This window comes from Pipistrellus hanaki (genome assembly GCF_964339955.1).
Source record: "Pipistrellus hanaki genome assembly, chromosome: 13".
NCBI classification, from domain to species: domain Eukaryota; kingdom Metazoa; phylum Chordata; class Mammalia; order Chiroptera; family Vespertilionidae; genus Pipistrellus; species Pipistrellus hanaki.
This window is the reverse complement of record NC_140515.1, coordinates 23639072-23662156: the sequence shown is the minus strand read 5'-3', so window position 1 is coordinate 23662156 and position 23085 is coordinate 23639072. Positions and strand designations below refer to the sequence as shown.

Sequence of the window (23085 nt, the reverse complement as noted above, 5' to 3'; positions counted from 1 at the left end):
ATCTCCTGAGAGTAAACCCTCTCTGCGGTCGCCGGTCTGTGTGCCCATCCGCCATGGCCCCTGTGATGTCACCAACCCACTGTGTTGCTTGGCAACTTTCGGGATTAGCACTCTGCCTCTGTCATCCCTGACGTCCCGCCATGGGCTGATGTTGCCCTGGCAACCAGATGGGTACTGCAGCTTTTTGGACAGCTGTACCCAGTGTGGGAAATGCCGGGCAAAAGCAGGGAAGCAAGTGCCTCTGCACAGGCCAAGTGGGGCACACAGTCTGACCCCAGGCTGCCCGAAACAGGGCTTTGGGGGGCTCCACCCCCAGAAGAGCTCTGGCCACTCTTGCTTCCAACCCCCCTTACACATCTGTTGCCCATTCCTTCCACAGTGAGCGAGCATGGGTTCCGCCTCCTTCTTTCCTTCCACAATGATCACTATCCACCATGTGAGCGCCAACAAGAAACGCAAATAGAACCGTGGCGGGGGCTCAGAAAAGGCTGCACCAGCAAAGGGTGTTGAGGAATGAAAAGGAGTTGGCCAGCTGAAGCCAGTTTGGTTCAGTGGGTAGAACGTCGGTCTGCGGACCGAGGGGTCCCGGGTTCGATTCCGGTCAAGGGCATGTACATTGGTTGTGGGCACATCCCCAGTGGGAGGTGTGCGGGAGGCAGCTGGTCGATGTTTCTCTCTCATCAATGTTTCTGGCTCTCTGTTCCTCTCCTTTCCTCTCTGTAAAAAAAAAAAAATCAATGAGATATATTTAAAAAAAAAACCAAAAAACAAAAAAAGAACAAGGAAAAGGAATTGGCCAGGAGCAGGAGTAGGTCACAGAAGTCTGTGCAAAGGTTGACTCACTGTTTCCAATCACATCTGATGCCTTCCCGCTGAGTTCCTCACGCCTGGCCACTCCGGCTCTCTTTACTCGACAGGCCTTTTATGGTCGGGACAGGGTCCAGTTCAAATCAAAGACACTTAATGCTCAGCACAGGCCTGGCACCAAACTAGCATTACTAAGATGTCAAATAAAATAAGACGTCTATGTAATGGGCATCAGGTCCTATTACCTCCTCCGACAGGAATCTCTCTTACCAAGCCTCAGTTTCCCCACCGGTGAAATGGGGCCAATTCTGAGAAGGCTTTGGGCAAGGCTGGGGTAGTTTTTATTTTATTTTATTTTTGGGGTTTGTAACCCATCTCTTTTCGTTACAGAAAAATTGAAAGACTGGTAGAGTGGACATCTGTAAACCTTCAGATTCCCTAAGTGTTAGCATTAGACCACTGTTGATTTATCTCCTACCTATATTTATTTATTTAAATATGTATTTATGTATTTATTTATTCATTTATTTATTCATTCATTTATTTATTTGTTGATGGGAGGGTCGGGGAGGGAGAGAAAAACACTGATTTGCTATTCCACTTATTTATGCATTCACTGGTTGTGTCCTGTATGTGCCGTGACCAGGACCAAACCCACAATCTGGGCCTATCAGGAGGATGCTCTAGCCCAGTGGTCCGCAAACTGCGAGCCACATGTGGCTCGGGAGCTGCGATTTGCCGCTCTGTTGACTAATGAGTTTGCCGACCACTGTTCGAACCAACTGAGCTACCAGCCAGGACCTACCTACACTTACCCATGTATCAGTTTTGCTGAACCATTGGAAAGGAAGTCGCAGCTGCAGACATTGTAACATCTGTTCTGAACATGTTGAGTCCACACCAGCTAAGACAAGGACAGTCTCCTGTACAACCGCAATACCATGATCACATCTAGGAAAATTAAACATAATTCAATATCCAGAACAGGCAGGAGGATAAAAGCCCGAACCTATACCAGGTCCTGGGAGCAATGGGCCCATGAAACTAGGGAGGGGAGCAGGCGCACCCCTGCCCACCCTGGGAGATGGAGGAGGAGTTGGGTGGGAATAGCTGTTCCTCTGAGCGCCTCCCCTTCCCTTCTCTCCCCCCCACCAAAAAAAAAAAAAAAAGAACCAGAAGCCACAGAAGCCACGGTTTGGGCGATGATCTGACCATCAGTCCTTCAGCTGTGGCTTAAATATAAACGTCCAGTTCGTACATTTCCCCTATTATTCTCCCCCAATTATTTAGACAGCTTTAAAAAAAATTAAAAAAAAAAAAAAAAAAACTGGCCGAGACCGGTTTGGCTCAGTGGATAGAGCGTCGGCCTGCGGACTGAAAGGTCCTGGGTTCAATTCCGGTCAAGGGCATATACCTTGGTTGCGGGCACATCCCCAGTGGGGGGTGTGCAGGAGGCAGCTGGTGGATTTTCTCTCTCATCGACGTTTCTAACTCTCTATCCCTCTCAGTTCCTCTCTGTGTAAAATCAATAAAATATATATTAAAAAGACAAAACAAAACTGGACTCATCCAAGTTCTCACAGTGCACTTGGCTGTAGAGTAGTCTGGGATGGGAGGGGGATTACAGGTAACGTGACCAGACGTCCCGCTTTCTAACCATGTGTCCCGCGGCGTTTTTAAAAAATCGGGACTGTTTTAAGACGCCGCGGAGACGCGGGACACATGGTTAAAAATCGGGACTGGCGGGACGTCCGGTCACCTTAATTATAGGGCCTGAATCTGAGACCCCGGAGGCTGACACGCCCGCGTCTCCGGGCGCCCGGCGCCAGGGGAACCTCCGGTAGGAGAGGCGGGAGGAACCCAGTCCCAGTGAGGGGGGCGGGGCGGGCGCAGACTGGGGCGGCTCCGACGGAAGCTCCGCCCCCGGAGCTCGGTGGTCCCGCCCCTTAGCAACCGGCCCGGCCAACCCCCCTAGAGACCGGTGGCAAGACGCGACGTTGCTCTGTGCAGCCGGTAGGTCGGAGGGTCGGTAGGTAGGTCGGTAGGTAGGTCGGAGGGTCGGTAGGTCGGTAGGTCGGTCGGTAGGTCAGTGGGGTGGAGGCTTGGGGGGCGAGCACAGGCAGGGCCCCCCCCTCTGGTCAGGCGCAAAGGTCCGTGGACAGAAGGAGGCCGCTCTCCCGTCCCCGGGGCCACATCCCTGCCCATGAGTCTGAGCTTCTTGTCCTGAGCCTTGGCAAGTGGGAAAGGAGTGGCGCATTTTAATATATATATTAACAATTTGTCCCACGTCCCGCGGCGTTTTAAAAAAAGTCTTGATTTTATATATATATATATATATATATATATATATATATATATATATATATATGCAATAAGCTCCAAAAAATATATATATATTACTGATTTTAGAGAGGGAGGGAGGGAGGGAGAGAGAGAGCGCGAGAGCGAGAGCGAGAGAGAGAGAGAGAGGAGCATCAGTGATGAAAGAGAATCACCCCACACTGGGGACCAAGCCCGAAGCCTGGGCCGGTGCCCTGACCAGGAATTAACGTGACTTCCTGGTTCATAGGTGGAGGGTCCACCCCTGAGGCCCGCAGGCCGGGCAAATAGGCCCTGTGTTTACCAGAGCGGTTTGAGGGACTCTGCTCCTCGACTCCCACCTCCTGTGGAAGCCCCAAGAAGAGACACCGAGATCCTGGCCCTCATCGGCCAAGCAGTCGCCCTCCCCTGCCTACCACATCGTCTCCTTAGTCCTTGGTGTCCGCATGTAGAAATTGGCACAGAATTGAGGCACCTATCTCACAAGTCGCTACAGAAATCAACAGCCTCCATTTCCTTCCTCCCTCCCTCCCTCCCTCCCTCCTTTCCTTCCCTCCCACCCTCCCTTCCTTCCTTCTTCCTTCCTTCCTTCCTTCCTTCCTTCCTTCCTTCCTTCCTTCCTTCCTTCCTTCCTTCTACAAACACTTTAGGCACCTACCCTGTGTGTGCAAAGCCTGTGTCAGTCCCCAGCTACGTACCAAAGTTCTAAAGATCAATGTTCTAGAAACTTCCTCTAATTGCAGCCCTCATCCTCAGCAGGCCAGTGAGTCAGGTGTTTACCTACAATAAGGGACATGTTCACTGGTGGGAGGAGCCTCACACGGGTGGGAACACAGAGGGGGTCACATCAGGTGAGTGCTCCATAAAGGAGAGAGCCCCAGCCTGAGGGGGTTGTTAGCACCCACAGTACTGTTTGCCAGGACAGATACTTCCAACAACCTTAAGCCACAGATCCATTTGTCAAGTGAGGTCTTACACGGAACCCTAGTACGTGAAACACAAAGGTACAGGGGTCCTTGTTGAATCAGGGTGGGTGGCTCACCTCCCCACGGGTTCTCACTTAGCAAAACTGCAGGGTTCCTTGGTACACAGTTTGAGAACCACTGTCATGGGACACGGACGTTTGGTTCAGCCAGAGGTGAAGACCTCAGTTTCCATTCTGGTTCTGCCAGTTCTTGGCTGTGTGTCCTTTGCAAGTCTCTAGACTTCTCTAGACCTTAGCTTCCTTGTTTGTGATAAAAATAGTACCTGTTGTGAAGATCAAATACACTTTTCATCCGTGTCCATTCAGCCCGGGACCTGCCAGGTTGTTGGGTCACATGGGGTTGAGTGTCTGTGAATCTAACCTGAAACTTCCTCCAGCTCAAGCCAGGAGAGCTCCCAGGTGATCTGACTGGGGAAAAAGAATAAATTGGGTTCAAATTCTAACTAAGCTTCTTGGTGGCTGTGTGACCTTGCATAGGCCACTTACCTTCTCCGATCCTTGTTTTTCCCACTTCTGAGAAATGGAGATGGTCTCAGCTCCCACCTCAGAGTTTAAAGAGATGACACATGAACTACATTTAAACCTCTTAATAGCATTCATCGTCCCCAACTCTAGCATCTTATGGCCAGTTCCCTCACACCAATGAAGGAGAGTGCCCAGCAGAGGTCTTGCTGGGAGCCATGTCCTCTCCCTCTTGCTAGCCACACTCATTCCCATGCAGCAGCTGCCATACCCATGGGCTGTGACAAAAGAGAGAAGTCTGTCAGTCTGTCTGTCATAGGCCCTGTGCACACTGGTCCAAAGCTGGGATGGGTGGGACTGGAAGAGAGCTGTTGATCCTTGTGGAGGGTTGACAGAGAGGAAACAGGACTCCCGGGTTTGCAGCTCACTCTTCCATCTTCCTTACTGGGACATGCCTGGATGGGTGCTGCCACTGTCAACCTATTCAGAGGGAAATGGCTCACAGAGGCAGCAAATCCCCCAGTCACAGGCTCCCCTCAGCAGCACTGATTTCCTGGACATTTCTGCATCTCTCTCCATCAGTCCTTATAATACACTGAGTGGCCAGATTATTATGACCTCTAAATGCATAATAATCTGGCCACTCAGTGTGTGTGTATATATATATCTTACCTAATAGTAGACAAACATGTAAGTTGACTGTACCTCTGCTATGCCCACAGCCAATCAGAGTGAGTATGCAAATTAGAAGGCCAAAGATGGTGGCCGCCCAGCAGCTCCAGGTGCAGAGTGGCCAGGCGGGCCAGGATGCCTGCTATGGCAGGGCCGGGCCTGGGGTGGTGGTGCATGAAGGGATATACCGGAGCCGAGTGCTACAGCGGAAAACAAAACTGCAGACTCCGGAGTCTGTAGCAAAGATGAAGGCAGCAGTCTGCAGCAAAGATGGCAGACTCCAACTGGAGTCTGCAGCAAAGACAAGATGGCAGACTCCAGCCGGAGCAAAGGTCTGGGTCCCGGATGTCAGAGGAAAACCAGTGCTGGAAGCCAAGGGAAGGAAGGCCCATTGCACAAATCTCTTCGTGTGTGTGTGTGTGTGTGTGTGTCCCAATGCATGAATTCATGCATGGGTGGGGTCCAGCCAGCCTGGCCAGGGAGAGGGGACATGGGCGGTTGGCTGGCCTACCTGCTGGTTGAACTCCTGGTTGAGGGAGCAATTTGCATAGGCATTCAGAGATCATAATAATCTGGCCATTTAGTGTATACCAGTGAAGCAGCCGAGCATATTCAAGCCTATTTGGGAGCTGGTGAAACCAGGGAACAGAATGCTTTCCGGTGGAACTGGGACCTTGGCCTCTCCAAGGTCTGTGTTGATTCTGTTCAAGGATGAGACAGCCATCTGTAGGTTGGCAGCTGTGATGGGGCTGATCCCCAGTGGGACCTCTGTCCTTCAGGATGCTCTAGAAAGAGCATCCTGGTGACTGCTAGAGAGGTGGGCCACACTTAGCATTGTTTTCAGCACCTGTTCTGGGAGGCAGCTGGCTACCAGGAGTGGGATTCAGGGAGCAGAGTTCTGGTAACTCCCAGCATGCTTAACTGGATAGAAGCTGGTCAGCCTTTGGGCTGAGTCTGGGACTAGGAAGCCAGAGCTCCATCTGCTCTTCACAGTCCCTCCAGTTGTCTTGCCAACTCACCATCCCCTTCCAACTGCAGGCTGCTTCAGCATTGCTGGGGAGCTTGCACCAGACGGCCCCGACTGCCTACCTGCCTTCAGGTCTGTCCAGGCAAGATTCCCCTGCCATGATCCAACAGGAGGCCTGCACGAGCCAGTCCCTACAGTGGCTAAAATAGAGATGACGGAGCATGGAACTCCTAGTCAAAAGAGTGACCTGTATTGCAAATTCAGCCTCCTCCCAGCATGCATAGGGTGGGAAATGGGGAAGGGGAGAAGGTATTACTTGGACCAGGCCCTTGTGTCCTTTTGTTAAGACGTTTCGCTTTTTTTATTGACATTTAAATATATATTTTTTAAAATTGATTTTTTACAGAGAGGGATAGAGAATTAGAAACATCAATGAGAGAGAAACATCAATGAGCTGTCACTTGCACACCCCTACTGGGGATGCCTGCAACCAAGGTACATGCCCTTGACCGAAATTGAATCTGGGACCCTTCATTCCGCTCAATCCACTGAGCCAAACCAGTTAGGGCTTTACTGACATTTTTTAGATAATTGTAAACTCATTCATTTTAATTTTTGCATGGGTATTATATAGAAACCTCTTCTCTCCCATACCTTTGTCCAATTTCTTACAATGCTCCCCTGGTGCATTTTGAGGTAGCCAAGGGCTTGTTCACCCAACAATGAAAATTCTGCTCACCCTTGACCTTAGAGTGGTGGTTGATCGTGCAACCCAGTGGCACTTGTGTTGCTCCCTTTGGGGGAGACTGGGAGCGGGGGTGTATGTTTCCTAAACTGGCTGACCCTGAGCAAAGTTCCTGGCAGTGGGAACTGTAGGCGGTGGAGAATCGTGTCCCTCTGTGGAGGCCACTTTGTCTTCTGGATCCTGGGGTATGGTTGGGAGGGTAGGCATGGGTAGGGGAGGCATCACAGCCAGCAGGGCCGGACTGAGGGTACCAGGGCTGCCAGTGGGTGAGTCATTTTAGGGAAAACCAAAACAGGGCCCTCCTTTTTTTTTTTTTTTTTTTTAATATATTTTATTGATTTTTTACAGAGAGGAAAGAAGAGGGATAGAGAGAAACATCGATCAGCTGCCTCCTGCACACTCCCTACCGGGGATGTGCCCACAACCAAGGTACATGCCCTTGACCAGTATCGAACCTGGGACCTTTCAGTCCGCAGGCCGATGCTCTATCCACTGAGCCAAACCGGTTTTGGCCAGGGCCCTTCTTTGAGTGAGTGAGCTCTGGGCCGCCCTCTGTCCCCGTTGTGAGAAGCCAGGCCTAACTCTCTAACACGGGGAGAGGGGGGAGCAAGTGCAGGAGGGTGCATCGGGGTAGGGGCATTTGCAGAGCTTCTCAGTCTCTCTTACTCAACCCTGACTCTGGGGCTCATTTCTCACAGGCAATCTGCAGGGAGGGCCCTCTCTCCTGATGGGACCCTCCTGCTCTGTGCCTGTCCAGACTAGGCAGAGACCATCCCTTCTCGGCGCTCCCTCTCCTCCTATCCATGCATATAAGGCTGGGACTGTCTTGGGTGGCAAACAGGCATCCTGTATGATGGTGTCCCTGGGGACGGAGCAAAGGCTGGCGAGGCCCAGTGATGCCAGTATCTTCTCCTAGGAGCTCTGGCTGGGACATTGCCCCGAGAAGCAGCATGGAACGGGCTAAGAAAGAAAGCTTCTGTTCAGGAAGTAGCTCTAAGAAATGCAATATTCCTGAGGCCTCACGGTACAGTGTGAGGAAGACGCCTGCCAGTCTAGAGAAGAACCTGAGGAAGAATTTTCTGGGACCAGATTCTGAGCTGGAGAAGCCTCCAACCCCTGAGCTCCAGTTCCCAGGTGCAGCCTGGCCGGTAGTCCCGCCCACACTCCCGGATTTGGAGCAGCTCCAGAAATTGCCCCTGTCCAGCTCTGGTAAGCAGTACCCACTGATGAAGCAGCGTGGATTCTACTCTGACGTCCTCAGCCCTGGATCCTTAGATGAACTTGGGGTGAGTGTGGCTGCCATCTCCTATCAAAACTGAGCCCTCCTTATGGGTTCCGTTTGCCCATTCTTTTCCCTTCCTTCCATCTGTCCATCCACCCATCCACCCACCCACCCATCAGTTCATTTGTTTACTTATCCATCCACCTGTCGATCCATCCATCTATTAACTTGTCCATTCATCCACCCACCCACTCAGCCACCCACCCTTCCTTCCGTCCTCCTGTCCACCTATATATACTCATTCAACAATTCATTACTGAGTACCTGCTGTGTGACAGGCCCTGGACTGAGCACTGGATGCAGTACAGATGAGAGATGATGTCTCTGTTGTCATGGGGCAATGGCTTTGGTGGAGAAGTTATGACTCCCCAGCTCTGGTTTGGGAGGGGTCCTTGGATGAGGTTGCATACTGCTGAGATCTAAGAGATAAGATGATGTCTGGGTGGGGGGACAGTTCCCAGGCAGAAGGTACAAAGGCTTAGGCTCCCTGACAGAGCTCATGGCCCATGTGGAGGAAAGTACACAGTGAGAGAAGACATAGAGGCTTGGGGCAGGAGAGGACAAAGAGGGGGTTCACTGAGCCATTCAGGCAGCAGACAGTGTTAGGAAGGTTTTAGGCGGGGGAGGGGCCAAGAGAGATAGGACAAGGACCCACTGACACCCACTGTCTGGAGACGGGAGGTCCACACAGATCCTGCTGGCCTTGCACACCTCTGCCTTGCGGCTCAGTTCCAGGACCTACACCAGGAGTGCTCTCGGAGGGAGGAGTGCCAGACCGGAAGGGGTAGGGCTCACTGCAGCCCGAATGGGGAATTGTACTAACTCTCAGGTCCTGCCCCATCCCCATTCCCCTGTGGTGCTCCCCAGTGAACTCCAGGGAGACACCTGGCCTTGGGGTCCCTTCCCAGGTCCTACCTGTCCCCAGGATGTTTATGCCCTCTTGGGGTTTGCTTCTAGGAAGTATGCTGTGGCCCTTACATGAACCAGAACCTCTTACGGCAGGCCGACCTTGACAAGTTCACCCCAAGAGGTCAGTGCCCTGGAGGGCTGGGTGGGCGAGTGAGGTTAGAAGCAGGGCCTCTAGCTTCAGGGAGACCCTGGCTGCTGGTCTCCTCTAATGTGAAATGGGGATAACAAGGGATGAGGTGCTTTGCAAGGGCCCTGCTCACTGAACTGGGTGCTGAGTGAGCTGCTTTATCACACTCTCTCAGAGCTGTAACGAGGGTACCGCGTGGAGGGCGTGGGTGCTGAGGGCCCGGGCTCCTGTTCCCTCCTCCCAGCTGGGGATGGCAGGGCTCTTACATGTGCCTTTTCTGCCTCCCCTGGGACGGGGCTTGGGGAAGGCCAGGACTGGGTCTGAGCTGTTCCCTGCTAGGGCCTCAGCACCTCGAACAGAGCCTGGCACAGGAGCTGTTTGCTGAGAGAGGACAGAAGGACTCTGTCCTGTGTCTGTGGTGAGTCTGGTAAGGACCGGGACAGGTCTGCAGGAAGGGGGGCAGTCCCAGTGGTGGAGGGAAGAAAAGGCAGCGAGCAGGGTGGGTCCTGAGTGGCGGTGAGGAGTGTCCTGCTGGCAGACAGGACAGCCCTTCATCAGGCACAGATGTCCCACGGTCCTAGCTGTCTGCCCCTGCTCTCCAAGCCCAGCAGAGACCTGGCTCTTCGTTGGCGCCACTCAGATTAATCCTGCCAGGACCCATGGGTCTCGTGGCATCTATGAACCCCCAAAGTGGCAGAGGAAACATCATATGTGTGCATTCTGTGATCTGAGGATCCAGCCTGTTGTGTTCAACAGTCTCACAAGTACATGTGGCCCAGGAAATGGTTATAAACCACAGATGTAAGAGCTGTGAGGGTGCTGGGAATGGTGCTGCCACCATCCAAGGTAGGGAAGGTGGGGTGGTCAGCAGCTCTGATGAAATGCCACAGGGTGGTGTCAGTCAGGGTTCTGGGCAGCCAGCAGGAGAAGTCCTCTGTGCTGCCAGTAGGCTGGTCCAGGCTGCAGGGGCCAGAGGCCAGGCCTTGCTTCCTCGCCCTGGCTCTGTCTTGGCCCTGAGACTCAGGGCAGGCCCAGCAGCCCATGTTCTGGCAGTGAAATGGTGTCATGGACCCACAGGCTCAAGAACAGATGACCAGGGGTCTGAAAACTGCCTTCTTGGCCAGACCTTGTGCTGCGAGGTTCCCTGAGCACTTGGCAGTTCTGGCGAAAGAACGGGCTCAGCTGAGCCTCTGGAGGCTTTTGTGGGGCCCCAGAGAGAGGGGGAGGCACAAGGAGAGTCAGAGGCCCCCAGGAGATGGAGGGGGGCCATCACTGAGCTGTCCTGAGCCCCTGCAGCCCCTGAGTCTCTGAAGCATCTTCCCACGCCTCATTCCCCAGCGCCATGGTCTCAGTTTTCCTGGAACTTTCCACTTAACAGCCTGAACCCTGAGCAACACCTCAGCGCCAGGCAAGCTGGAATGGTCACCCTACCAATGAGTCTCTCTACCAGCAACCCCAGACATGGCATGACGCCTCTGTCTGGCCTGGGTGTCTAAGGAGAGGTGTCCATTGTGTGACTTGAAGGTGCCCAGGGCCCATTGGTGGTGCCTCTGCCCTGTGGCCACCAGTTGCCCTGAGTTTAAAACGTTCCCAGGGAGTGGCTGGATTCAGACTGATATCCTTTGGGTGGGGGGAGGGGAGGAGGGTGGGGATAGCAGGAACCCATCCCAGATGTGCAGGGAGCTATGCCTTTGCTTCCTGGCCAGTTGTAGTCCTCACGGGAGGTTTGGTTCAGCATCTGGCCTGAGTAAAGGCCACTGGTGCCGGGGTTGTGGGTGGCGTGGAAGGGAAAGATGGAGCATGCTGGCTCTGGGCAAGGAGGGCAGGACCAAGCAGACTTTCGGGAGGCTTCGTCCCTCAGGCTGGCACTCCCTTGGGTGCCTGGCGCCATGTCTGGCTTCTCCCACCACTGCCCGGCCATAGGCTAACATACACACCATGTCCCAGAGCAGTGTGAAAGCCTCATGCCTGCCTAGTGCTTTGCTTTTTTTTTTTTTTTTTTTTTTTGGGGGGGGGGGTTGAGCTCCAGCCTGAGTCTCTGCAGCTCCTGCCCCCCGCCCCCCCCCCCCCCCTGCAGTCAGCACCTTTGAGCTTCCTGAGGACTTTGAGGAGCGCCTGAAGTGGGAGCGCATCGGCGCCACCACCGAGGTGCTCACCCAGGCCGACTTCCCGCTGCATGCCTACGAGCCCAAGGTGCAGGTGCCCTTCCTGGTGCTGCCAGGCCAGTGCCCGCGCAAGATTGAGATCGAGAGGTATGGCTGGTGGGCTGTGGGAGGGCCTGCCCTCTGGGAGGCTGTGTCCCCACAACTTGGGGTGAGGGACAGCGGGCAATTCAGTGACCCTTCCCACAGAGGTCACTAACATGAGTCCAGGAGCAAGTTTTCACATCAAAGCCTCTAAGCCTTTGGTCTTTTAATAGGAGCAGAGTGCTTTCCTTGCTGTGGAGTCGGGGAGGGTGGCATTTGGGTCAACATGGTAGAACTGCAGGCAGGACAGAAGGGCAGTTGGGGTCCAGTATACCAGCTCCAGTCCTTGCCTGCTTCCTGATGCGTCTCAGAGGGGCAGAGGGCTCTGGAGAGGTCCCTGGGCCAGATCCCTGCCACCTCGATCCTATGGGCTTTGGCTGACATTCTCTCTGTTCACACAAGCCATCGTGAGATTTCCCTCGTCTTCCTCTACCAGGCGGAAGCGACTGTACCTGAGCCTGGACATTGAGCAGTTGCTGGCCGATGAGGGCATCGACTCCGACAAGCTCATGCCCAGGCACCCAGACCTCTACCACCCGCAGACCATCGAGCAGGGCAACGACCCTCTCTTCCCCATTTATCTCCCCCTGAAGGTGAGCCCAGCTTCCACGGAGGACTGGTGGTCAGGGGGTTGGGGTGCAGGACCTTAGTTGAGGGGTCAAACCAGAAAGCGGTCCCCATGGCAATCACAAGTACTTGTCAATCATGGCAACTGCATCATGGAGTCCCCTAGGGGTCTCAAGCATCCCGGGCTGGGACAGAGGGGCCCGAGGACTAATGGGGTGCTGCTTCTCCACTCCTTCCCTGGGAGCCTAGGCAGCCTGTAGGCCTGCTCCTGCCACCCCCCCCCCCGCCCACTCCCCCCCCCCACAAGGCACCACAAAGCAGCCCAGCTGGACTGTGGGATAGGTACAGGCCTCCCTGACACCGTTCTAAGCTCACTGAGATGGGGAGATGGAGTGGAGGACATCATTGCAGCCCCTTTGGGGTACCGATGGGGAAACTGAGCTCAGGGAGAGAAAGAGGGAAGATAAGAGCCCTGGCTTTTACCCGCCTCCCCATCCTTCCTCTCCACGGCCCTGAGGTCTCTCGGGGAGGCAGAGCTGAATCCAGTTGCACATCGCCCTGCTAAGAGTGGCCTGACAACCCTGGCTCCCATCATTTCCAAGTCTGGGTGGGGTGCTCAGGAAAACCCAAAGGCCACCTCTCGCCTCGGACCTGAGCTAGGTGATCCTGAGCAGTAGGAGGGATCCCCCTGGGGGTCCCCAGGCACCCTTCTGCCTGAACCTCCGGATGGTTCGGTTTGACAAGGATCCAGGCTCCATGGACAGAACTCATGGGCCCTGTGGACAGCAGAGGGGTGCTCAGCTCTCTGGTCCCCAGTCTGCAGCACCTACACCTGGAGGAGCCTACGGAGGTGCCCCATCCTCTGCCTGCCCAGCCACCCAGGCCCCAGTGGGTGGGGCTGCCTTCTCCTACATCTGCTGCTTTCTTCCAGGTGTTTGACAACGAGGAGTTTGACTGCCGGACTCCCAGCGAGTGGATCAACATGGGTTTGGAGCCAGGCGCTCAGGTCAGGAGACCAGTCCCAGGAAAAGCCCTCCTGCCCACCGATGACGTCCTGGGGCATGGTGAGCAGGGCCCGCCTGGGAGGGGGCAGGACCCTGGATGGGCTGCCCTGGGACCTGGGAGCCCTGGGAGGTGAGGACCCCACCTTTTTAGACTTCCCAGATGGCATTCAGGCCCAGGGGATGGCTATACAAAGGCCAGAAATGCAGGGACCAGGGGTGACATCAGTGGAGGGCTGGGGAAGGGACTGCTGGATGGTGTCTAGAGTTAAAAACAAAACAACTTTGACTTCATGGTAATAAAAAATGTACGTCTGTTAGAGATGTACAAGTGTGAATAGGGGCACAGTTTGAACCCTTTCATCCCGCCACCCAGAACTCACCATTGCTCCCGCTCAGATTGTGGCCTCTCAGCCTTCACCTCTACATGAATAATGCACACACTCACACACTTGCAAACTCTCAGAGACATAATCACACACGTTCGCAAGCACACTATCCCATGCACCATTCCACACACAAACATGCAGTCTCTCTCTCTCTCTCTTGCAACACACTTGCAACTACTATCGCACCCCTCCCCCACCCCACATACCTACACTGCTGCCCAGGTTTGCTCAGCCTTATCTGTGTTGGCATGTCCTTTGGAGCGGGGTCTGCCTGGGGGCCGGGAGGCTCTCTCCAGTTGGCTGCTGCTGGGAACAGTGCCAGGGTGAGCTTCCTCGGCCACACACACACACACACACACACACACACACCCTCCCCCCCCCGTCCTGTGTGGCTGGCTCTGTGCAGGCATCTTGGAAGGTCTGGGTCATGTGGTTGGAGTTTGGAGGTGGCCATGCCCCTGTGCGAGGCTGAGGGTCACTCTGCTTCCTGCCAGTGGCTGGACCAGCCACCATGGAGCACAGGAGGGGGCCGGGTGCAGGTAGGCGTGCGAGAGCCATGTTGGTTTTCAGGCTGCTCCGCGTCCAGGGGGCCCTCAGTGAGTCCGTTAAGCATGCTGTTAACTTTATGTTTCAATTTAAAATCAGGTTAATGCTGGAATCAATTTCTCTGAACTAGACAAGAAGCCTAGAATGTTCCCTTTATTTTTTACTTAATTACAAAAATAATTTAACTCAATTGTTCCCAGATTGCCAATTCCTGGTGATAAAGCAGAAGGTTTGGGGCTGCATTAACCTTAAATGCACCAAGTAGCAGCCTCCCGGAATGCTTCTGCTCCTGCCCCTCGGGGGCCTGGCCTTGAAGCTGGAGGAGGGCTGGCCGGGAACGTCTCTGCCAGAGCGCTCGTTTTCCGTGGGGCTTCTGGTGATGTCTTCTCCTCTGAGTTGAGCCAGGACAAGGTCATCATTTTCAAAAAAAAAAAATGAACTTGCAAAGAAAGGAAAACAAAAACAGAGCCAAAACCTGGCTCGTGTTGCTCAGTGGTTGATTGTCGATCCATGAACCAGGAGACCCCAGTGAGATTCCTGGTCAGGGCATATGCCAGGGTTTCAGGCTTACTCCCCAAGGATGTGCAAGAAGCAGCCAATCAGTATTTCTTCCTCATCGATGTTTCTATCTCTCTCTTCCTCTCTCTCTAAAGTCAATAAAAACATATTTTAAAAGCCCAAGCAGAACCACAGCCAGTGAGGTATTCCACAGCAACCTCCTGTACTCATCTAGCCAGCATCGGGCTCAGGGAGCGCTTTCCGGGAACGCCAGCCCTTCCTTCCTCCGTCCACTCTGTGTTGCCCACATTTGTTTTAAGCCGCTGTATTGAGGCCTTCTCTGCCAGGCACCATGCCATGTCTGTCTTAACTTCTATAAAAGGTGATTGAGCACCTACTATAAGTACCAGATTCCATTCTAGGTATAGGGATGCAGCTGTAATCAAAGTGGGACAACGGTCACTCCTGCCCTTGGGGCGCGGACGCACCAGGAGAGGCTGCTGCACTGTGTGACCTGAGCGCTCAGAGTGCCTGGGGCAAAGGCGCTATTTTAGGCAGAGAGGCTTCTCCCAGGGAGAAACCACTTGAGCAGGGAACAAACCAGCAATAAGGTAACTCAAGTGAAGCCTGTTGGCAGAGGGCACAGCCAATGCAGAGGCAGGAGCGAGCTCCAAAGTCTCAGGGAGAGCCAGACTCCAGGAGAGAAATGTGTGGGGTGCAGTGGCAGGCGGGAGCTGCAGAAGCAGGCTTTCAGCCTGGAAGTGGAGGAAGGAGGCTCACCCAGACCCAATAGGCCCGAGGCCCCGTGAGGACATCACAGGGCGGCGGGCTTCTACTCCCCCTTAGGCTGTCCTGATAGGAGGGGCTCGGCTCAGCTGAAACAGGCAGCCTAGGGGGAGGGTGCAGGTCGCTTGCCCTTCCTCGGCCTATGGGGAGGGCATACGTCACCCGGACTTGGTCTGTTTAAAGGGGTCTAGCTCAGACATGATGACCTTTACAACTGGACCCTCTATAGGTCTGTTGCTATGGCTTTCCTGTCTCTCTCTCTGCCCCTTTGGGGACATGCCGAGCGCAAGGGCTGAGAGGCCTGCTCCATCTGGCTCCTCCTGCCGCCCGGGTTCTCCAGAGTCCAGCTCAGCTGGGAGGAAGCAAGGACTCCGCTCTGCTGGGGCCAGAGGGGGTCCTCCTGTGGGAGTGAGGCCAGACTAGTGACCTCTGAGACCTGTTTCCAGCCCCTGCTGCTCACACTCAGAGGCCCCTCGCCCCGTGCAGGGAACACTGGTGGGTTCCCATCCTATTTCAGAGGACCCCAAAAGTCAGGAGCTGAAGTACAAATGGTGCAGTGTTGGTGTCCTGGACTACGACAAGGACAAGAAGCTGTACCTGGTGCACAAGACAGACGAGAATGGCTTGGTGCGAGATGAGATGGGGCAGCCCATCGTGAACGGAGGGGTCACTGCTGAAGGTACAAGCTTCCTGACCCTGATCCAGGCCGACCCCCAGCTCAGGTTGTGCCTGGCCTCTGACTGAAGCCAACCCCCACCATGGGCACAGCCAGCTCTGGTTGGAATTCTTCCTTGCTCCGTTTGTCCTGTGGCTATCTGTTCCTGACCAGTGAGATCAGAGGGCCCATCACTCAGAGACCCCAGGAAGGGCAAATGGCCATTATTTGATATGTGCCACCTTTAGCATGATGCTAAGAAGGAGCCCGAGGCCCTCCATTGGTGATGCCTGGTGTGCCCACTCCTTGATGCCTGGTGTGGCATCAAGGAGTGGGCACGTAACCAGTCACCCCTGTATAGTTCCTTGTTTGTGCAAAGCTCTTTACAGTTTGCAAAGCACTTTCACATCCATCCAAGACAACCTGGGAGGTGGGCAGGGCAGGGAGTGTCATCAGACCCATTTCACAGATGGGATGGGGATCAGAAAAGGGAACCACCTGCTTGGGGCTACCATGCAGCAGCCACGGAGCCAGGCTGCAGCCTGGTGTCCAGCCCAGAGGTCTGACAGAGTATTCTCTCCCCCCCGCCCAACCCCCCGGTCTCAGGAAGACCACCCCTCATGAGCTGCCAATACTGGGTGCCACGGATCCAGCTTCTCTTCTGTGCCGAGGACCCACGTGTGTTTACGCAGCGTGTGGTCGAGGCCAACGCCCTACGCAAGAACACGGAGGCGCTGCTGCTGTACAACCTCTATGTGGACTGCATGCCCTCCGAGGGCCAGCAGCTCCTCAACGAGCAGAGCATGAGCAAGATCAAGCAGTGGGCCATGAGCACGCCCCGGATGCGCAAAGGGCCCATGTGAGTCCCTGCCAGACCTTCCCCAAGCCCAAGCATTGCCACCTCTAGGAAGCCCTCCCGTGGGGATCTAGTGCTGCCCGGGGGTAGTGCTCCCTTCATTCTTATCTGTTCAGGGCTATCTTGCCCACTGCACTATAGACTTTTATATATATACTATATTGATTTCAGAGAGGGAGGGAGGGAGGGAGGGAGGGAGGGAGGGAGGGAGGGAGGGAGGGAGAGAGAGAGAGAGAGAGAGAGAGAAAAACATCAATGATGAGAGAGAGTCAATAAATGACTGGCTGCCATCTGTACATTCCCTAAGGGGGATTAAGCCTGCAACCTGGGCATGTGCCCTTGACCGGAATTGAACCGGTTATTAGCTCATTGCTACTGGAAAATCATTTCTTTTTATTTTTTATTTCTTTTTATTGATTTCAGAGAGGAAGGAAGAAGGAGAGATAGAAAGATCAAGGATGAGAGAGAATCACTGATCAGCTGCCTCCTGCATGCCCCCCGCTGGGGAGTGAGCCTGTAACCCAGGCATGTGCTCTTGACCAGAACTGAACACAGGACCCTTCAGTCCACAGGCCAATGCGCTATCCACTGAGCCAAATCAGCTAGGACTACAATATTTCTATTATATAAAATTTGCTGATGTTTTCTTTGTGACCTAATATATAATCGGTTTTTGTGAATATTCTATTTGTACTTGGGAAGGGACATAGTTCTAATATTAGGGTATAAAATTATATCAATTATTAGGGTGTATTATACTCTAATAATATATATTATATATAATATACATAATATATATTTCATAAAAATATATAATATATATTATATATTTTATACATTATATATTCCATAAAATCTACTTTATTGATTACTATGTTATTTATGTTTTCTATATCTTCACTTACTTTTTGTACACTGAGATAAAATATTATATCATTATTATAAATTGCAGCTTTTAGCGTTAAAAAGTGTCCTTTATCAGGCCTACTGCTTTTTAACTTGAATTTTACTTTGTTTGATATCAGTATTATAATCTGGCTTTTTTTTTTTATTACTTCCATCTTTCTGATGCATCTTTGTCCATCCCTCTATTTTTAGCCTTTTTGTTTTAGAGAGGTCTTGTTATCAATATATTGGGTCTTTGTGAGTCAAACTAAAAATATTTTTCTTGTAATAAGTGATAGAGCTGATATGTTTAATCTCAATTTTGTCATATTATTTAATACTAGAGGCCTGGTGCACAAATTTTGTGCACCAGGGGGTGTGTTCCTCAGCCCAGCCTGCACCCTCTCCAATCTGGGACCCCTTGAGGGATATCCGACTGCCTGTTTAGGCCTGACCCCAGTAGAATAGGGCCTAACTAGGCAGTCAGACATCCCTTTCACAATCCAGGACTGCTGGCTCCCAACTGCTTGCCTGCCTGCCTTCCTGATTGCCCCTAACTGCTTCTGCCTGCCAGTCTGATCACTCCCTAACCACTGCCCTGCCAGCCTGATTGATGCATAACTATTCCCCTGCTAGCCTGATTGCCCCTAACTGCCCTCCTCTGCAGGCCTGGTCACCCTAACTCCCCTCCCCTGAAGGTCTGGTCACCCCTAACTGCCCTCCCCTGCTAGCCTGATTGCCCCTAACTGCCCTCCTTGCAGGCCTGGTCCCTCCCAACTACCCTCCCCTGCTGGCCATCTTGTGTCCACATGGGGGCATCCATCTTGTGTGTTGGAGTGATGGTCAATTTGCATTTTACTCTTTTATTAGATAGGATTTTAGTTATTACTAGAGGCCTGATGCACAAAATTCATGCAAGAGCAGGCCTTCTTTCCCCCAGCTGCCAGCACCAGCTTCCCTCTGGCACCCGGGAACCGGGTTTTGCTAGCAGCTCCGGCTTCATCCAGAAGGTCATCTGGAAGGATGTCTGGAAGGAAGTCTGGTTTAATTAGCATATTACACTTTTATTATTATAGATGCTATTTTTCTCTACATGATGTATTTTCTTTGTTCTTGTATTTTTAAAATTCATTTTGTTATTTAGGAAAGTTTGTACTTTCATTTTAGTGGATTCTTTTGTACTTATCCTCTTTATAATGCCTGTAAACCCCTGCTTTCCTACTTAACCTTTTAATATCCAGTTTGTCAGTTTTTAATGGTATTCCTAACTCTCTTCTATTTCCTATGCAACAATCCTCAATCTCATCTGCTTTTTCCTTCCATTTTTTAGTTGTTTTTTTCTACTGAATATTTTAACATATTTTTCATGATATTTTTTCAGTCTCATCTGTATCTTTGTGTAAGCCTCAAGTCTACAATTAAGTATTCTATATTAAGCATATTAGTCTTCTTTCCTGACGTTTCCCCTATCATTTCATAGGGGAGGAAGAAAGTCCTTTTTCCTTACACGTTTCTATTCCTTCAGCTTAAAACATTCAGTATGCGAAGGCCCATATTTTGGGGTAATGTGTCTGGAACCCCATTAGTCTCTTGGTTGGGTTCAGCTCCTATTCCATTATATTCTTATAAAGGCTCAAGAGTATAGCATTCTAGAGTTCTTGCATGTTTAAAACTTGAAGGACAACCTGACTGAATATAAAATTCTTGGTTCACACTTTTATTCCTAGAGGGTTTTGTTTATTTGTTTGTTATCCTCATTGGAAGATATTTCTTTCCATTTATTGATTTCTAGAGAGAGTTGGAAGGGAAGGAGTGAGACATAGAGAGAAAAAAATCTATGTGAGAGAGACACATCAGTTACCTGCATGCACCCTGACCAAAACCGAACCCGGGACCCTTCAGTCCGTGGCTGATGCTCTATCCACTGAGCAAAACTGGCTAGGATTTGTTTTGTTTTAATGCTTGTCTTGCTTTGTATGTTGCTTTTGAAAAGCCTGATACTAGTCCAATGCCCCATCCCTTGTAAGCTATTTGATTATTTTGCTTGAAGTCCTTGAGGATTTTTTTAATCTTTAAAGCCCAATCATTTTACTACAGTATGCCTCAGAGTTGATCATTCTGGGTCAGTTTTCCCAAATACACAATGGGCCTTTTAAACACAGAAATTCAGATATTCTTTTATTTCTGGAAATTCCTTTTGAATTACAGGTGTGTGTGTGTTTTCCAGAGCCGGAAGCTTTTGTTCTTTTTAGACAAAGAATCAATAGATTTGTGAAGAATGAAGGAAGAGAGGGGTTGGTTTAGGATGGGGGTGGGGCGTCCCTGGTGAAGAAGTAACTAGGAAGATAGGGGCTAGTTTGACAGGGTTGTTGGTATGTATGGACGAATGGCTCAGCAGCCCCAAATTCTCCAGCTGTCTACCAACTGCACACCTCCTCCTTCTCCTGAATATTGGTTTTAAATATTAGTTTTGTCCTATTGTTTTGTTTTTCTTCATCAGAGATTCCATTATATCTATCTATCTACCTCTCTGTCTTGCTGCTTCTTTGCCAATTTCTAATTCAACCATTTTCTGATCCCTTTTAGTTCTTTTTCTTTATCATTTTTATTCTCTTGGTTATATTCCTGCCTTTCTTCAATGTACTTTATTACATTTTTTATTGACTCTATGATTACATTTATTTATTTGGCTCTCTTCTTCCTTGGGCACCTTGTAATTTAACCTTCCTTCCTGAGAAAATTTTGTTTCTTCCATTTATTTTCTTTTCAGTCAAATATCTTTTCTTCCCATTTTCTTATTTCTGTGTTGTGTTTTTGAGTCTGATTTAAGGTGTTTTGTTCATGTGCCCAAATACTTTTTGAAGATGTTTAGTTCAGTTTGAAGAGCTGTGTTAGTTTTCTCCATTTGTTTGTTTGTTTGTTTGTTTGTTTGTTTAAGGAGTGCATGAGACTTTTTATCAGTTAAAGTCTTCTCTCTCTTTTTTTTAAAGTAACTTCAAAAATTGTACTTCACTTTCACCTACTCACTTCAGTGGATTTGGGATGTTTTCCAACAGAATAAGGTTGCCCTCTGCTGTTAGTGTAACAGACTAGTTTTCTGTTTTTAATGGATAGCTCTGTGTGTGTGTTTGTGTGTGTGTGTGTGTGTGTGTGTGTGTATGTGTGTATGTGTGTATGTGTGTGTGTGTAAGAAGAATTGTGTGTCCTCCAAAATTGTGTGTCCTCCAAGTTTTTTTTTTGTTGTTGTTCTCTTTTCTTTTAGGACTCAAATTTTTCACTTTTACTTTTTTCCCCAGTCATTGTCCAATCTCCAAATGACTCCTCTCTCCTGTCACCTTCCTCCTCATGAGTCATGCCCTTCTGAGAAGCTACGTTGAATGCATGCATGTCAGTTTCTTCCTTATGCCTTTCCAGGACTCTTGCTCAGTATATCTGCAGGTGGGGATGGGCTTGCTCTTTCTGGCAGGACTTTAGATCAATCTTAGGGCTACCACTACTTCCTCTTTCACAGTTTCCTCAGTCTTCCCTTGTTCTCCAGGAAGGCTTGCAGCAGGAGTTGATGTTTATTTTTCTACTTCAAAATAATGTAAAGTTTGAGCCTTCTCTCTATTCTATTTATGCTAAAGGTGTTATTTGTTCTTGCTTTTCTTTTTTCTTTGTATGTAGGTATGTATGTATGTATGTATGTATGTATGTATGTATGTGTTTTTGAGTATGTGCTGGGCAAGTTGAATTGATGTAGCCACTATTACCTTTGTTGCCCAGAATCCCATTTCTTCAGTTTTAGGTTATTTAGAACATTTACATATAAAGATGCTGGGCTCAGATTGGCTTAGACATCAGGGAAATACACTAGTACACTACTTTAGTTGTAATAAGTAATCTGATGCAGGCGGCCTCAGGCTCGGTGTGTGGGGCTCAGCATGCCTCCAGTGCATGCTGGCTTCATCTCCCAGCTGGATGGCAGCAGCTGTTTCCGAAGCACAGGCTCAGGGTCCATTAAGTCCTGCCACAGGTCAGTCCCTAGAAACAAAGTCTGATTCGGGCATTCTTGTGTAAGCGATTGATTTGTTGATGAAGTCCTCTCAGGAGAAATCTGTAGGGGAGAGAAGGATATGGTAGAGGAAGCAATGAGGCAAAGATGTGGATTTAGAACAAGTCTAGCCTCTGATCACATGGGGAACTCTAAAGCATGAATGCCACCACAGAATTTATCCTGAGGGAGACAGGACAAGGGGGCTTGGTTTTTTGTGTTTGCCTCAGTTATTGGTCATTGGAGGAAGGAAGCAGCACTTGAGCTGGGTCTGCTGGACTGGGCAGCAGAGAAGCACAGGAGAGCTGCAGGCCAGGGACTGGTGAAGGAGGTACCTGGCCAACAGGAGGGCTCCTGGATGTCATGGGCCACCTCCCACAATAGCCTTACCTGCTTGTCATATGGGGCTCTGAGCCATGGACATGCTTTCATTTGTTTCTTTTGTTTGTTTGTTTGTTTATTCTGTTGAAAGTATTATATAAGTCTCCTTTTCCCCCCGTTGATCTCTCCCACCTGCTCTTGCACCACCACCACCACCACCAACCCCAGCACAGCCCCTCACTCATGTACTGTCTGTGTCCCTTGGTTTTGCTTATATGCATGCATACAAGTTCTTTGGTTGATTTCTCCCCCATCCTCCTCCCCAAACGTCCCTTGCCTTCCTCTGAGGTTTGGCAATCTGTTTGTTGCCTCTAGTCTTTGGATCATTCATTTCTTTATGTGTGCACTCAACACCTGCGTACTGGGAACCCTTTGATACAAAGCCCTGTTGAAGGCTCTGCAGAAATGACCATAAGCTGGACATATCCCATGCACACACTGTTCCTCATCCTGTGCTTACTGACCAGAGGGGACCAAGAGTGTCAAGGCCAGGAGAGCACTGTGGGAGCATAAATGGGGCCTTCCTTCTCCCAAAGAGGACAAAGATGCCCAGGACAGAAACCCCCAGGGAGGAGCAAGGCTGCTCAGGTGGAGTTGGGTCTGGATCTATCAGGTGTGGCTGCCAGAGGGAACAGCGTATGCAGAAGCTCAAAGATAATGTGAGAGCTTGGTACCTCTATGAACTCAGGGGCTGCCTGGGCGTAGACTAGGTGGGAACAGGGAGTGGATTAGAATGGGCAGGGTGAGGGTGAGGGTACTAGACAGGGAAGGTGGCCTGTGCTAGATGATTTTGAGAAGTGAGAAGTGCGAAGCAAACTGGGCAGAGGCAGGGACTGATGTGAGGGTGGAATGTCATGAAAGAGGCAGCTGACAAGGGTAATGAGGTCAGTGGCCAGGGGTCTAGGTGGGAGGTGCGTCCACCAATGCCAGAGGAAACCCCAAACCCATGTCCCCAGGCCCATGCCAG

The 23085-nt window shown here is 51.1% G+C and overlaps 1 protein-coding gene across 1 annotated transcript in view; it reads left to right on the top strand.

The window, feature by feature from the left end:
- Window positions 1–2767: 2767 nt before the first annotated feature.
- DNAH1 (dynein axonemal heavy chain 1) overlaps window positions 2768–23085 on the top strand; it is a 68606-nt gene continuing 48288 nt past the window's right edge. The window contains exons 1-8 of the mRNA XM_084901864.1: window positions 2768–2820; window positions 7874–8243; window positions 9197–9269; window positions 11353–11527; window positions 11958–12114; window positions 13020–13152; window positions 15826–15987; window positions 16570–16822. Coding sequence (XP_084757990.1) covers window positions 7908–8243; window positions 9197–9269; window positions 11353–11527; window positions 11958–12114; window positions 13020–13152; window positions 15826–15987; window positions 16570–16822 — 1289 coding nt within the window. The 5' untranslated portion in view covers window positions 2768–2820; window positions 7874–7907. The remainder of the gene's footprint in view (window positions 2821–7873; window positions 8244–9196; window positions 9270–11352; window positions 11528–11957; window positions 12115–13019; window positions 13153–15825; window positions 15988–16569; window positions 16823–23085) is intronic.